The sequence below is a fragment of the Mytilus galloprovincialis genome, chromosome 4, assembly GCF_965363235.1.
Source record: "Mytilus galloprovincialis chromosome 4, xbMytGall1.hap1.1, whole genome shotgun sequence".
NCBI classification, from domain to species: domain Eukaryota; kingdom Metazoa; phylum Mollusca; class Bivalvia; order Mytilida; family Mytilidae; genus Mytilus; species Mytilus galloprovincialis.
This window is the reverse complement of record NC_134841.1, coordinates 55,628,975-55,644,832: the sequence shown is the minus strand read 5'-3', so window position 1 is coordinate 55,644,832 and position 15,858 is coordinate 55,628,975. Positions and strand designations below refer to the sequence as shown.

The window sequence follows — 15,858 nt, the reverse complement described above, 5'->3', positions numbered from 1 at the left end:
TCATAAATGTAATTTAACATCTCTATAGTTTACCAGGTGTCATCTTCTTTCATTTTCATTTTTAGTACTATGTCTGAAAGTGTTGGCACATCTATAAAATCGATCTTAAAAGAAAGCATTATTGTTTTACATTGCTGAGTTTAGAAGACTAATTGATGTTTATAATATTTTTTTCAACTACTAACAAACATCGTCTTTTCATGTTGTTTGCAAAATATCAGGTGAGATCTGGTATACATGAAATTAGAAAGAAAAGTATTCAACAAAAATACTTTATGAAAGGAAAATATTTTGAAAGAATGCAATGGTTCAGAAGCTCAAGGGACAAAGCATGTTTGTGTGTCAAAGTGAAACATCACTCATGTCTAAATATTATTTTAAAATGTTGCAGTAGTAAATGGACGACTGCCTTTAAACATCAAGAGATACATGTTAGAATGTCAAAAGGATGCTGCACTCCTTACTATCATTTCAAAGAATTTTGCACTCGTATACAGACGATCCCCTTTTAAAATATTAAACATCAAAACAATTATGTTAGCACCAATGCAACAAGCTATCTTCTATTGAATTAATTACGGAAATCTCTTAAACAATTTTGTGTCATATTTGCTTTCTATCTCTAAATATATAGAAATCACATGTTAATCAAAGAATATGTTTAAATAAAATTAAATAACATGAAATGCAGGTTTTCTAACAGAAAACTTGTCTAATTGTAGCTGGCTGATTTGATAATTGTTTTCTGGGATACATATGCTTGTAAGCACCTTGTACTTAAAACACCTCATGATGATATAAAACACACTATTTTAGCTACGCTCGTAAAAGGAAGGGAGAACAAATAAACCCCGAATAGAGTAATCAAATAAAATAATACAATATTCTAGGGGAAAACACAGCGTTAAGTCACAGTTCTAATACACCAAAATTATCGTTAACCGAGGTGTCGTTTTCATACATGAATTTAAATAAAAGTAACACAATTCAACAGAAATATGTTTCTGACTATGCAGTATGGGTTTTACTCATTGTTGAAGGCCATACAGTATCCTATAGTTGTTAATTTATTTGTCATATATAACATGCATAATGTGGCGGGGTTAAACATGTTTGCGGGTGACCAACCCTCCCCTAACATGAATCGGTAGTGTAACAGCACAAATAAGCAGCGATGGAGGTGCAAAGATATATCATAAGATAATTTAGAACAATGAAAAATTTCGGTTTCTATTAAATGACTGTTTAGTACTCATGTATGCCCTTCATAATTTTAAAACATTTACTTAATAACTCTGTCCACTTTGTTCTTTATACAATTTTCAAAATGTCATATCATTTAACTGCATGTATATTACAGTGCTGGTCCAGAAGGCTTTGCCATTATTCTATACCAATTGTTTAAGACGTTTTCCAAATTGTATCATGTATTCACCACTATAAACTGATCAACTGGTTAAACAGTTTATTGTATTGCTTTAGTGAAAAGTTGTTAGTATGAAGTGAGTGTTGTAAAATGGGATATAAGAAAACAAAGCAATAAACCATTGACCAACTTAATAATAATCAGAACTAATTATTTATCAAATTTCATTAGGAAAGAATTTGTTATTTCCTAATTTCCTTTTTCAGTGCCTCGAATCATGATAGGTGATAAATATTTCCATATCATGACAAACACATTAAATAACTGTATTTTGGATGGCAAGCATTACTTTTATTTCAATGTACCCACTTTATACTAACAACTAAAGCAATGAGGTAGACTGTTTTACCAGTTGATAAGTTTTTAGAGATGAATACATACTGCAATTGAGTAAATGTTTTTTTTTAGAAATTGGTATAGTGATAGAACAGAGCTTCTGGATAAGCACAGTAATATATGAAAAACATCATAAAGTCTCTTTTTCAATCTTAATATCACTACCTTTTGAAAAACTCTAAATCAAAATTCACTTATTATCGATGTTATTTCTTATAAATGTAATAGAGTACCCTAGACACTCGACCAGCAAGACCTCATTAGTATATAGCTTTCTTTATTCGAGTAATGTCTTTCGTCTTCGGCTTTATCTAGGGATGTAATAAAGTACATGATGTATATTGACGATTGGATGGTAAATCTTGCAGATCAGCTTTATATTATTAGTTATATGATGTGCCAGTGACATAATAAGATATATGTGGGGTCTGTAAATACAGAATTTACTACTAGTATCTCAATATATATCGCATTAGGTCACTTGCACACTAAGTAACTTATAATATTGGTTATTACTAAAGATATCTGCATATCCATTTTGATGTTGATAACCCCTTTGCGTCCCCTTTGTATAGTTGAAGGCAATTATGACCAGTTTAAACCGTTCGTGAATTAACGTAATAGAGTCTCATTTTCAGAATCAGCCTTCACAAGAAAGTATCAAAAATGTGGGGTTGGTGTATGCAAACCGATAAGATGGTTAGTGTTTTTTGACAGAATTAAAGTCTTAGTTTTCGTTACATTTTGAAGATTTAATAGCAAAAAAATATACGTAATAAAACTTAAAAAACAATAAAAAAAAACTAAGAATGTTTTACCTACGATTTTTTTCTTAAAATGTCTTTGTACCATGTCAGGAATATGGCAGTTGTTATCAAAAAGTTCGTTTCTATGTATGTTGGCAGGGTTTTTTTTTTTGTTTTTTTTTTGTTGCACTTCAGTGTTCAAGTTGTTTTCCTCTTATAGGTTATGTGTTTCCTTCAGTTTTAGTTTGTAACCCGGATTTGTTTTCTCTCAATCGATTTATGACTTTGAACACCAATATGCTACTGTTGTATTTATTCAAATCAGATCAAATAATTTCATTGCCATATAAATCAAAAACATTATCTGTGACAAACATAACATATATACAAAAATAAACAATACAATATTAAAATACAAAATGTATCAGTTCAAATTATTGTTTTGGGTCTCCCGTCCTCAGTTCTAATGACTGTCTTATAAAGGAAACTGTATTTTTAATTTGACTGTGAGATTAGGGGTTTAGTATTATTTTAAGTTTAAGCATGTCATCTTTAGCAGTATCTTTCCACTCCGAATTGATTTTTCATGAAGTCAAAATATTTGTTTCTATAAAATTTATATTTAGGGCATTTGAGAAAGAAGTGTGTCTCGTCCTCTATCACATTACAGAATTTGCAATATCTCTGATCTCTAGGAATCTTAAGATGTCTACCCTTTTCTAATACATTTTGTAAAAGAGTGTGTTTGCTAATTCTGAATTTTGCTAATAGTTTTCTGGAGTCAGAATGGTTATGTTTAAGATAAAATTCTTGTATCAAGTTAATCTTAATATTTTTGTATAGGAAAATTTTATTACTTTCATTTAAGTCCTTTATCTTTTTTTCCAATAGATTATTGCAATTAGATTTAATTTGCTTTTGTTATGTTATTTAATACTGAACCTGTATTTTATACAGTTGTTATTATTTCTGGATCAATATCTAATTCTGTTAATATATCAGTAAGGTAAGTATACCATGTATATATTCCTTCTGAGTGAATTTTTTTACACATTTCAGAAGCCTCTTTTGATAAGGGGTTTACATTTTGTGTTTCCAGACGGGAAAAGTATAGCAATTTTTGTGATAGTATAATCTTCAATAGGAAGTCGACCAAGCTCTGTTCGTGTTGCTATATTTGATGAGGATTTTCTTACCCCAAGTATACGCTTACAGAATGAAAGGCGGACTTTTTCAGTGTGACTTTTGTCAATAAAAGATAATTAACAGTCTGATTAGTTTTCTTTGCTCTCTCTTTAGCTCTATAATAGGATATATATGTGTCCATATAACATACTTCAGAGTTGTATGCTAACACTGGTTTTACCATTGTTTCAAATAGATTACGTGAAACATTTATAGGCAGCTCTCCAAGAGATGATGTATAGGACTTTAAAGAAAATAGTACTTTTTGTGACAAGTCTAGTGTACTTTGTATAAATGAACCATTACATTTTCACCCCGTATAACCCCGATACAAATGAAACCGGACGTTGACGCGTTCGAAGCGATAATTAGGACAACATTTGGAATGACAACAACTTCAAGGGCCTTTCTCGAATTTATGTGAGTATATATCAATATGTACATAAGCATGTTAGTTTATATAATCAATTATAAAATGGTCGTTAATTCCAGATTTTGTAAAAAGCGTTTGATAAAACTGCAATATGTAAAACGCACAGTCATGGTGTGATATTCTTCGTTTTTTTGGGGTAAAGAATGGTCAATATCTCATCTTATATAAATTTTTGCGAAGCGATACTTTGATCAATGATAAACAATAACTAGTAAATTCATCTCGTCAGCTTCAAATGTTCTCTAGAAATGTAATTAAACACGAAATCGTACAAAATTAGGTCATCTCGTACTGTATCGTTCGTTCCACTAAATGTGTCAAGTTCGTTCCTCAATGACAAATAACCACTGTACAGTTCGTTGACAAAAACCGTCACAAATAAATTTCTTTTTAAGGTACTCGTGATGGCAGCAGCAACCTTTTTTCTGTGTTTCTATTGTAAACTGTCATCTGTCAACTTTGGCGAAATAGTAGACCATGAAATTATCAGTTATCCAAAGCAAGAATTGAAATGTATAATCAAGCGCACATCTGAAGGCAAAAGTTTACTGAAAACTCGCAATTTCCACGTTATTCCAGATGAAATCAAGTCAAAAAATAAATATATCACAGCCAATACAAATTCGATATCTCTAAATATTCACGATTTCGAGCCTCGTCAAAATGCAGTTGTTGGTCCAAGTTTGCCGAAACGACAACGACCAGACGAGCTCGTTGACCATTGTTCACCAGATGTATTAGATAACATAACTTTTATAGAATCTGATGACGGTAGGATATTTGAAAAAGACGTCCTTGAACGTTTATCGTCTATCTTGCCGAAGGTGATATCAAATTTGAGAGATGTCGGCGAATTGAATTCTTTTGTACAGTTTAATGAACTTTTGGCTTCTGGTTCCTTTCCGTTTGAAAACATTGCGTACCGTTTATTCTGTGACGTTGTACAGTGGTATACATTATCTAACACTTCATCAATGCGCTATTCAGAACTTGTCAAACGATTTTGGAGAACAGGATACAAATTATTTAAAGGGAAATTTCTTCGTTTCATGTCAGGTCTAAAAAACACGGGAAATATAAACGAAGGAATGTCTGAGAGAGGAAAATACGAGCCAATGAATTCAGAGTTAAATTTTGCTGTCCCCTCCTGGAGTGTTCTTGACAAAATGATTACACCCGTAAGCACGGAAACCTTCAGACCTGGGTTAATCGATACAATGATAAACATATCACACGAGAACGATCCGGACAAAATAGCAACTTTCAAGTTATGTGTTGATGGAAAAAAGATCAACTCATCTACCATAGGCAATTTAGGTGACGTAAACCTATGGGGTCATGAAGATCCACCAACACTTTCAAGTAAAATGAAACAACTCGATGAAGACAAAAACAACATTGAACAGTTGAGAAATCGTTTGCAGGATATTCAAAGTGAGAGAATTGAAAGTATTTTAGATTGTGCACAGCACATAAAACCTGTTTTTATTGAGCATTGTATTAACACTATACAGGCAATAGGGCATAAAATTCGAGATTTGAGAAAAGCGAAAGTTGGAAAACATATGGCATATGACAAATTTCTTAAAACGACAGAAGGTGACTGGAGAAAATCAAGATATGCTTTTGTAATCAGTTCCCTAAAAACATCACTATTCGAAATATCATCTTGCATAGAAGATGCCTTAAGTTGCATAGATAAATTAGGATGCATAACAGCCGAGATGAGAGGGTTACGAAACCTTTACTGCGAGGGTAAGGTCTTAGACTTAAACCGACAGGACAACTTTTATTGTCTCCAAATCCAAAATGATAAATCAGACGTCTCAGATTCAAGTATCGTAAAACAGAGATCAGATGCATGGCATAAAATACGAAATACAGCACACGTCACAGGAAGTACTTGTAACAAAGCACTAGGTCTTGAAACATTTAAAAAGAAACAAATGCACTACAAACAGGTCTTTAACGAAGAACATGTCACTGAAAGTCCATCAAAAGAGGTGCAAATGCGTTTTGATTACGGCACTGCAAACGAAATAAACTGTGTAGCAACTCTAACAGGAAAGGTGTTACCAGTAATTTATGAGCTATCTTCTTATTTTGAAGAAGGCTGTTATACCTGTAGGAATGGTTATACAGAGACTATGTCTACTGTTATTGTTAGTCCTGATGGAAGTATAAGAAACAAGAATGGACAAATCATTCTTGCTGTTGAAATTAAATGTCCATACCCAGGAAAAACTTTTACGACGCAAGTTCAATATGCTATTCCAAAATACTACATACCACAAATATTATGCGAAATGGCTGCTTTGAAAACGGATAAACTCATATTTCTTTCCTACTCTCTAGAAAGTCCTTAAGTGTTAGAAGCAAGTTTCGACGAAAGCATTTGGACATTAATTTGTAAAATTATAAACGACGTTTATGGCAGTAATCACAAAATGCCAACCAAGTTACATCCGTTGATTCCTACTCTGCGACAAAAAATTGATGATTACGCAAAAGCTCATGTACTATTCATTGCAGAAGTTCCTTCCCTGAAGGCATTTCCATGTTCACATGATTTATGATCTAATGATAGTATTCGGTTAGGACATTTCATGGATCTTTCTGATACCACATCAACTTTTACCACATTAGATGATGCTCTTGATGTCGTTTCCAAATGTAAAACTGTTTTTGAAACATCGTATCGATTACTGAGACATAAGGCTAGTGAAGTTTTAGTGTTTCTCCTTAGCGATTTAGATCGAATGTCTAAAAGTGAAATGGAGCATGTTGTACCTATTGCGTTTGCTTTAAAAGGATATAGCATGTCATCAAATATAATGAGAAAAATGCTTAAAGATGTTTTCATAAGATGTTTCGAAAAAGGACTGTATGTGCCAGTTATTTCGTTTGACGGTCAATGGTACAATTTGTGTGTGAGATCAAACACCTGAGAACCAATGACACTTCTTCAACTTCAAAAAGACGTTTTTAAGAAATCAAAGGCGAAAACAAAAACATCCATCTTACAGATGATTTTTTCTCTTAATAGAATTTCAAGAAGTGATTCGTTTGAGAGTCTTGAAAGCAAAGTGCATGTCCAGTATACAAGGAATGCTGATGGCAAATTTGAAGGTTGTATCACTGTTGGTACAAATTTTTCAGAAAAAAAACCCACTGACTCCTTCTAGTCATACAGTTTCGATGATTACATCTTTTATTGAAGGTAAAAATGTTTCCAGTAACACACCCGTGGACGGCGATTGTCCGATGTTGAACACAAGCGATCGGGATTTAGAAGATCACATATTCAGTGCAATTCCCAATGACGATGTTGACAAAATTGATAACAGGCTAAAAGTTGAGCTTGAGCAGCTAAATGAAAGTATTTGTCTCGAATTGCAGCAAGAACAAAGAGTAACTATTTCTTCTACAGATGTGATAACATATGATTCTTTCTCCACGGTGACCAGCACGGAAGACCCTTCATCATTGCATGAAATATCACAAACACTAGATAATGACAACCATTCAAATAATTCAGAAGATGTGTTTTGTTTAAATGAAAATGATTACCAGACTATCTTAGATCATTTACGATTAGACAAATCATTGAAAATTCGTGATAAACTTGATCAAAGTTCTTTAAAAAAAACTGTTTTTAAATCCAAGTGCTATGTCTGCGGTTTTTAAAAAGAAAACAATACTTGCATGTTTGAAGTCAATCGCATGCAAACTGAAAGACAAAAAGATACATTTTCTAATATCTTGGCCAAAATATAAGATAACAGAATTCTTAAATCATATTGCGGTTGGTATTGAAGTAAAGAAACTAGCGACTTCTCGTCGAAAAAATGTTCTATCGCTTCAAAAGCTTTGTGAAAAAGTAATACGTACTTTTTCAAAGGACATTTTAAATATAGTTGACGCAGAATATGCCTTCCCTCTAGAAAAACAAAAGTGGATACTTGATATGCCTTTTGATGATAATTTAGAAATATGTGGATTAACAAAACAAATCAACTGGTTTTCTAAACCGCGACAAACATCAAGCTTCAAATTCTTCTTATTAGATTGTCATCATATTCTCACTAATGCTCGAATAAAATGTTGTAAGACTGGCATTCCCGAGGCTGGAATACATAGACAGGCATGGATGAAGTTGACAACAAGCGAACATGGCAATATTTTGAGTAAAGCTTTGGTGGAGGACCTTGTAGATTGTCAATCTAATAGTTTCGCACAGCAGACTTTTTCTCAGAAAGTTGAGGATGCGATGAGATTAAACGGCGATAACAACGAAGCAATGTTTTGTCGCTTAATAAGAGAATGGTATACAGCAGAGGATGATCCAGGCATAGACGTTCATGAAAGATGTATGCGGAGACTGGCTCTTAGACAATGACTGTTGAAGGACGTTAGTTTGAATAAGTTTCCTCCGCCAGGTGCGTTCATTAAAGGTATACCAATAGTTATGTATGAAGGGTTGTTGACAAATATAGACAGGAGACTTCAGTTATTTCCGTTTGTTAAAACTGGAATGTATATAACGTCAGGTCACTTGGGACTCTGAAGGCAGAAAATCTATTTGGGGCTTTTCAAGACCTTGATCCAAAAGGTAGTGGTGTAATTAGACCAGACGACATTCCGTCAGCATTGAGTACTTCGTGTGAAATGTTATGCTACAGATTCAACAAAAACAGGTATCTATCTCTCTCTCTATCTTTTCACCTTAACCACCACCACCACCACCATCATCACCATCATCTCCACCACCAACAACACTACCAACACCATCACCACACCACTACCGCAATCACCATCATAACCACCGCCGCCGTAACCACTTTCACCACCACCATCGCCGTAACCACCACCACTACCACCACCACCACCACCGCCGTAACCACTAAAACTATCACAGCCGTAAACAACACCACTACCAGCACCACAACCACCGCCACAACCACCGCCGTTACCACTAACACTATCACCGCCGTAACCACATCTGGTACCAGCACCACCACCGCCGTCACTACAAACACCGCCTAAACCACTAACACTATCATCGCCGTAACCACCAACCCTACCAGCAGCAACAGCACCACCACCATTTACATCAATATTGACTTCATAGGTGTTTCTTTAGAAAATTGTAATTTATTTCAATTTTTGTTAGTACGCCTAAATTTTCCCAACAATGCAATTGCGGGATTCATTGGATGCTCCAACCTTTTTTTTCAGTCGCTCATTTGTAAAAAAAGAATTAAAACAAAAAAGATGTACATAATATGCTAGAAAACATGGAAAATTAATGATAAAACTTTAAGTTGCAACATTAGGATGATAGTATTTTGCATTGAAGTGATACATGTATGAATAATCGTTTTCTTATCATAATATTCACTTTTTGAAGAGGATTTCATCTCCAAACAAGCAGAGCAAAAGTGTACCCTTTCCATGAACTATTGGAATTGCAAAGTATAACACCGTCAGCAGAAACCTTCAGTATCCCTTCTAGTGTCAAAACTTTACAACCAAGGTTAGTCACATAAATAGCTTCAAACTGTTGTAATTGATAAATAAATGTTTAATAAACTAAGGCATAAAAGACTGAGAACAGAAAAATGACGTTACATTAAAGATCCATATGTCAATGTATACTGTGAAATTTCATAGTTTTATCTATCGCAACCGTTACCAAATTTTAAGTTATATGTTATTGAAACTGTCGTCATATGGGGGTGTTTTAATAATGTAACTAAGGACAACATTAAATATCGGCATTGTACAATAATCATAAACCATACATAGATTACCTTAGCCGTATTTGGCACAACTTTTGGGAATTTTGGGTCCTCAATGCTCTTCAACTTTGTATTTGTTTGGCTTTTAAACTATTTTGATCTGGCCCCGGCGCCATAAAACTTTTTTTTGCTGAGTAAAAAAATATTCTCAGAATGAATTATTTTACTCAGCTAAGAATGAGAACTTTTTTATCCGCCATAAAAAAATATTCTCAACGTTGAGAATATTCTCAGCTGAGAATTTTTTTTCTCAGCTGAGTATTTTTTCTCAGTGATGTAAGCGGTAATATAGTAGTTTGAAAACTAAAACGTATACCAAACTTCTCTAAAACGCAGTTTGATCTCTTAAGAAATAATGTAAAACATAAAAAGAATCTATGACAGATAAGATGACAAGTAGCATTTAGTAAATATCTGTAACCACAGTCCTGACAAAAAGTCACAGAATATGAAGTCGGCAAATAATGTGTGTTATTAATTAGAAATATAGAACCCAATAGGCATTATTTATAAGAGAAAGATCTTGAAATACTTGAGTTATTTACCCGTAGCTTCTTATAAATATGTATATATATTTTTTTATATTTCTTTATTTAGATCTATATTTTGTATTTTTTTAAAAGATAAAATGCAATCTTCGTTGACGTTTACGTGAAGAGTGCTTTCTTTCACGTCCGCACTTCTATCGAGTATGGCGTGCCAAATAAAAATTTTGAAAAGATAATTATTACGGATCAATAATAACATCCATTATGTAATCAGACGACATAAGACACCATGTGACAAAATTAAGAGAAACAGAGCTGCTTTTTTCTCACATCTACAATGGAAACAAAAAACAAAAAAAAAAAAAAAAAAAAAGGCAAACCAAATATTTTAAAATCAATATGAAAGCCAGTAAATGATTTGAATCCGTTTTCAATATTCAAGATATATGTAACTTTAATATTAATATAAATCTGATACAGAATTTAACATTTTTAATACGATTTAACAATTATGCAAGTAGTCATAAAAATTGCTCTGCATAATGAGTTTAATATCATATTGCACAGGAAGAGAAAATAAAAATACGACGTCGTGTGAGAAGGCATGGTATATATATTTAATGTCCATTACAGTTATTAACAACACTTTGTACAAATATTATTTTCGTAAATAAAAACAGTTTAATAAAACAAACAAAACTATCCAACTTATGAGGGTCATGAAAAGGGGAGTAGGGGAAGATGTTCTTTTTTTCTCTATTCAGTAAGAAATATTTTCTGTAAAATTCTGATCGTGCATATGGAAATTTCCTTCTGTATCATGATTTTGACATGATAAATGCTTTATCTGGATCAACGACATATGTTTGACAACAGCAGATACCAGTAGTAAATTGTAAAAATAGATTTAAAAGAGAAAAGACATTGATAAGCCCAACTGTTCAACAAAATAAAAAAAAAAATGCCTATCTATCATCTATTTTGGAGCATAATTATATTTAAAATTTATTGGAAGTGAACAAAAAAACAAAACAAAAAACCGAAAACAATGTAATTAAGCATGCTGGCGAACGTGAGCTCTGACTTTTTTGATTCTGTATTTCTATTTTAAGTCATAATAAACAAGTGACCGGTGAAAAATAATGTTATTCCAATTCTTGAACCAATGCATACAAACATCATAAACTAAGTCTTCTGTGCACGATTTTATCATTTATTTTTTCACATAAATTTCGTGTAATCGTCAATTTTTTTTTCAATCGGTCAGTGTTGTGAAAATATAGCAGGTAATTAAAGTTCGTGTTTTGAAGCCAAGGTTTAACGATTGTCACATGTTTGTCAACAATCCACCAAAAAGCATGGATATTGAGCACGTGTTTAACATGTACAGTCAGATAATAGATTATTTTAAGGACATCCATGCGTATTGCGATCACCGGATTTTTACGAGATGGGTCACACGGAGGTCACTTTATATGGAAGGAAACAATTAGAATTATGTAAATTTCTTCTTAATATGAACAAATTAAAGAATTTTCTTCAGAAAAAAGTATATGTACATAAGTTTTATAATGAAAACTATCTATTGAGTTATAAAAAACATATGCCTAATTTTTTTTAATTTGAGGGTGTTTTTTTTTTTTTTTTGGTAAACTGATTAATCAGACTAGACTTCATTTCCCGTGTACTTTAGTATTTAATTTTTATGCGACAATTCTTCACTTATAAAGATATTTTTCGCTGGAATTTACTGATTGTCAAAGTCATGTCATTATCTATGGTGGAGTTGAACAGTGCAAAGTCATGTCATTCTCTATGGTGGAGTTGAACAGTGCGTCGAAAAAAAACGTCGCTTAATATAAACATTTTTTCTAAAAGGGGGGTCCACTTATTTTGAATAATATTAAACTGTTAAAGTACACGTAAATGTGTTAACATGGTTAAAGTCCAGTAAAATTCTTGAACATATTTTGACCATTTAATACCATAAAACATCGATTTTGAGTATTTCATCCTAAAAAATGTATGAAAAAAAATATGATAAGGAATCAAGATGTGTATGTTCCTTTGGATAGAATTTGATTTGGGGTGACAAGTGAAGTTCTTCATTGCAAATTTTAACAAAAACACTATCAACATTTGTAATTTTATATCAAATTACCTTAAAAAAAAACATTTAAGATTTTTTTATATACTTAAGTATGGTTTTGGCTATACTCAAATATTTAAGAATATTCTTAACTTTGAGTAAGAAAATATCTGAGAATTTTTTTATGGCGGTGCATTTTGCTGAGAATAAAAAAATTGAGAAAATTCTCAGGCTGAGTAAAAAAACTTTACTCAAATAGTTTTATGGCGCCACTTTTGATAATAAACAAGCTTCTGTCCAAGTTTGGTACATTCCAGGATAGTTTCAGAACGTCACTGATGAGTCTTATGTAGACGAAACGCGCGTCTGGCGTATAAAATTATAATCCTGGTACTTTTGATAACTATTATGTGTTTATGCTTGTTTTTGCAAAACAAAATTCTTATTTTGAAGAAATCACCCATTTGATAAACCTGAGAGGTCAAAGTTAACGGGGACAAGACGACGAGTGAAATCTTGCATCAGTGATCCATCGATGCCAGCCAGAGGAATACGACCTATTCGCCAATTCCATCGGTTAGCTGAATCAAAAATACTTCCTCATGTTCGCAAAGGACTTGAATTCAATGACGAATCAGAGGATATTTAATTTTAGGTCCCTCTTCTGTTATAATTTTTACGTTTTGTATTGAATGAAGTGGTTCGGGTTTTTTTTTTATAGTAATCATGAAATCCAACACAACAGGAAAATGAGGTCAAGCTGTAACCATCATTATGTCATTGATTTTTGTGTCATTCGTCATCCGAAACTAAATTAGATAACTAGCATATTAAATAAGAAAAAAACATTTGTACTAAGTGAATTTTTTTTTTATTATTATGGGTTTCTCTGTACAAGTTTACAAACAGATAAATGATACTTTTGACTTGATCGCCATTTGAATTGTTTCCAACATATGCAGGACAAAAACCACTTTCCCGTGTTCCCTCAACGCGTCCAAGGACTTGTATCCACAACCACAAGTGCTGCACAGGTATGACGGAACTTCTTTTTCTTTTGAGTGGTGAGCCTTAATGTGGACGTTCAGGGAATTCTTGTACGCGAATTGTTTACTACACAGGGGACACTTTTCTGTTCTGATGTTATTGTGTAGATTGAGGTGTCCTCTAAAGTCCCAAAGCCGGTTAAACCCATCACCACAAGTGCTACATTTGTATCTGAATATTAATGTGTGTTTGTCCTTAATGTGGATTGATAGTCCAGATCTTGACTGGAACATAAGGCCACAAACATGACAAAGGTAGCGAAGTTATACTATCATCGGGAACACTGTCCTGTTTTTGGTTTTCATGAACTCTATTTTTGTGACGTTTAAGGTCAAACTTTCTTTTGGTTTCATAAACACATAGGTTACATCTGTGATATTCCACTTCTTCTTTTTCTGAGCCATTGGACCCCTCGACTGTTTCCTCCTCCATAAGATATATACTGAAATTTAAAAAGTACATGTATTACATACAACTCAAATAAAAAAAAATGTAGTTGAAAAATTGACATTGAACTAGCTCCCAGTAACTACAACATTACTACTCTTTAGTTAGATCGGTATTTCATGTCTTTTTGTCATATGTGTTCGTGTTTTATACTAGCATAAAGCCAAGAACATAGTATCATAGCCACTCGAAAACATTTTTTAGAAGGGACCAGTGGTCAGCAGGCCCCCGTAAGCTTTAAGATTATCTATTTGTTATTAAAAAAAATGCTGAACTTTTTTGTAAGCAATAGCCTATAAAACCTACTGTAAGTCTTTTGTTGCTACCTTGCTACCATGCTTTATTTGCCTTTGTAGTATAAATTTGATCTTATTTTTTTATTCCTTTTGTATATCACATTACATAACTGGACATAAGGAGAAGACTTTTTGATATCAGGAGGGGGCAGAAGAATATATTTTTTATTTTCTTTACCTGGCATAATCGTGCGAAAATTTTATTTTTCATTGTTGAACAATAATCGTTTTCCGACATTTTACACTTCAGAATACAATTTTAATCCTGTTTCTTGTAAGGTTGCTACTTTTCAGCGTTTAACAGACCTTCAAATTATTCCTCAGGACTCTAATCCACCCCCTCCCCCTTCCCGAGAAAAAAATAAAATTATTGTTGCCCAATACTAGAAAGGATTTCTAATGACAGATTGACAGGTAGCCGTACGCTCAATCAATAACATCTGAAATTTGTCGAACGATTGAATTTCAAAATAGTATACATGTTCGCATGGTTAATGAAACTTCTTATATGCACAAATGAATTGGAATACATGAAATTGGAATTTGTCTGTACAATGAGAATAATATATTGGCTTATGATGGTAAATTTGCAACGTGTATATTATTATTTACATTCAAAAATATGTTTTAAAACATGATAATTTTGTTTTTAAAACGCAATACTGTCGCAACGACTCGTACAGTTTAAAACAGTGTAAAGACAACGAAGCGTACAGAGTTAAAAATTAAAGATGCACAAAGAGATGCACTTTTCGTTTTCTATATAGCATGTATATCTACAACTTTAAGTGTTTTGTTTAGGAAAAACGATAACATTTTTAGAAATGTATGTTTGCAACAGTAAAAGATGCGAGAAACTTAGAATTTATAACGATTACAAATAGAAAACATGCTTTTATTGAGTTTTAATATTGCCAAGGTCGTGTGTTTCGTTAATTTTAGCCTTTAGAAATAAAGTATTTAAAAAAAAAAAATAGCAATACAATATAAGTAACATATCATAGTATATATTTAAGCAAAATATCATGAGAAATATTAAAGGACTTACCTTAAAATTGTAATTGTTAGTCTGTATAACTTCGGTTGTTCAAGGTGTGCTCGACTCGAACGCGTCAACGTCCGGTTTCATTTGTATCGGGGTTATACGGGGTGATTTTATAACATTACCTAACCATTTATATTCAGAAACATCCTCTAATGTTTCTCCATTTATCCTCAAAGCAGTTGTCTTTTTTTTGCATTTTGATTACCCTACTGTCATAGTTTTACTTTTTTTAGTATTCACTGTAAGTTGCCAGTTTTCACAGTAATCATTTAATTTATTTAAACTGTTTTGTAGTCCCTCTTGACTTTCTGAGATAATGATCAGATCATCAGCAAATAGAAGGCTTCCTATTTTTGATTCAATAAGAGAGACTGGGTTTGAGTCTTGGCTATCGAAGAGATCACTAATATCATTTATAAATATATTAAAGAGGGTGGGGCTTAGTGATTCTCCCTATGGTACCCCTCTTTGAATATGGAATGGGTCTGATTGTAAATTTTTGTGTTTAAAGCAAATTCT

The 15,858-nt window shown here is 32.7% G+C and overlaps 1 protein-coding gene across 2 annotated transcripts; it reads left to right on the top strand.

The window, feature by feature from the left end:
• Positions 1–4,010: 4,010 nt before the first annotated feature.
• On the top strand, positions 4,011–13,259 carry LOC143070660 (uncharacterized). Of its 2 annotated transcripts, none has more exons than XR_012976627.1 (3): positions 4,011–4,113; positions 9,537–9,662; positions 12,958–13,259. XR_012976627.1 is itself a non-coding variant. In XM_076244871.1 (3 exons), exons 1-3 carry the CDS (start codon positions 8,795–8,797, stop codon positions 13,151–13,153), a joined length of 351 nt encoding a protein of 116 aa, XP_076100986.1. In that variant the 5' UTR covers positions 8,164–8,794; the 3' UTR covers positions 13,154–13,259. The 2 variants fall into 2 exon arrangements, 1 of the variants encoding a protein (XP_076100986.1); XM_076244871.1 differs by lacking the exon at positions 4,011–4,113 and adding an exon at positions 8,164–8,823.
• The last annotated feature ends 2,599 nt before the right edge of the window (positions 13,260–15,858 follow it).

Bases quoted from the DNA above. Each gene is read 5' to 3' on its own strand.
- LOC143070660 (XM_076244871.1), top strand. From the start codon at position 8,795: ATGTTATGCTACAGATTCAACAAAAACAG. The intron at 8,824-9,536 runs GTATCTATCTCT...CACTTTTTGAAG, and splicing joins TACAGATTCAACAAAAACAG to AGGATTTCATCTCCAAACAA. The intron at 9,663-12,957 runs GTTAGTCACATA...CTTATTTTGAAG, and splicing joins GTCAAAACTTTACAACCAAG to AAATCACCCATTTGATAAAC.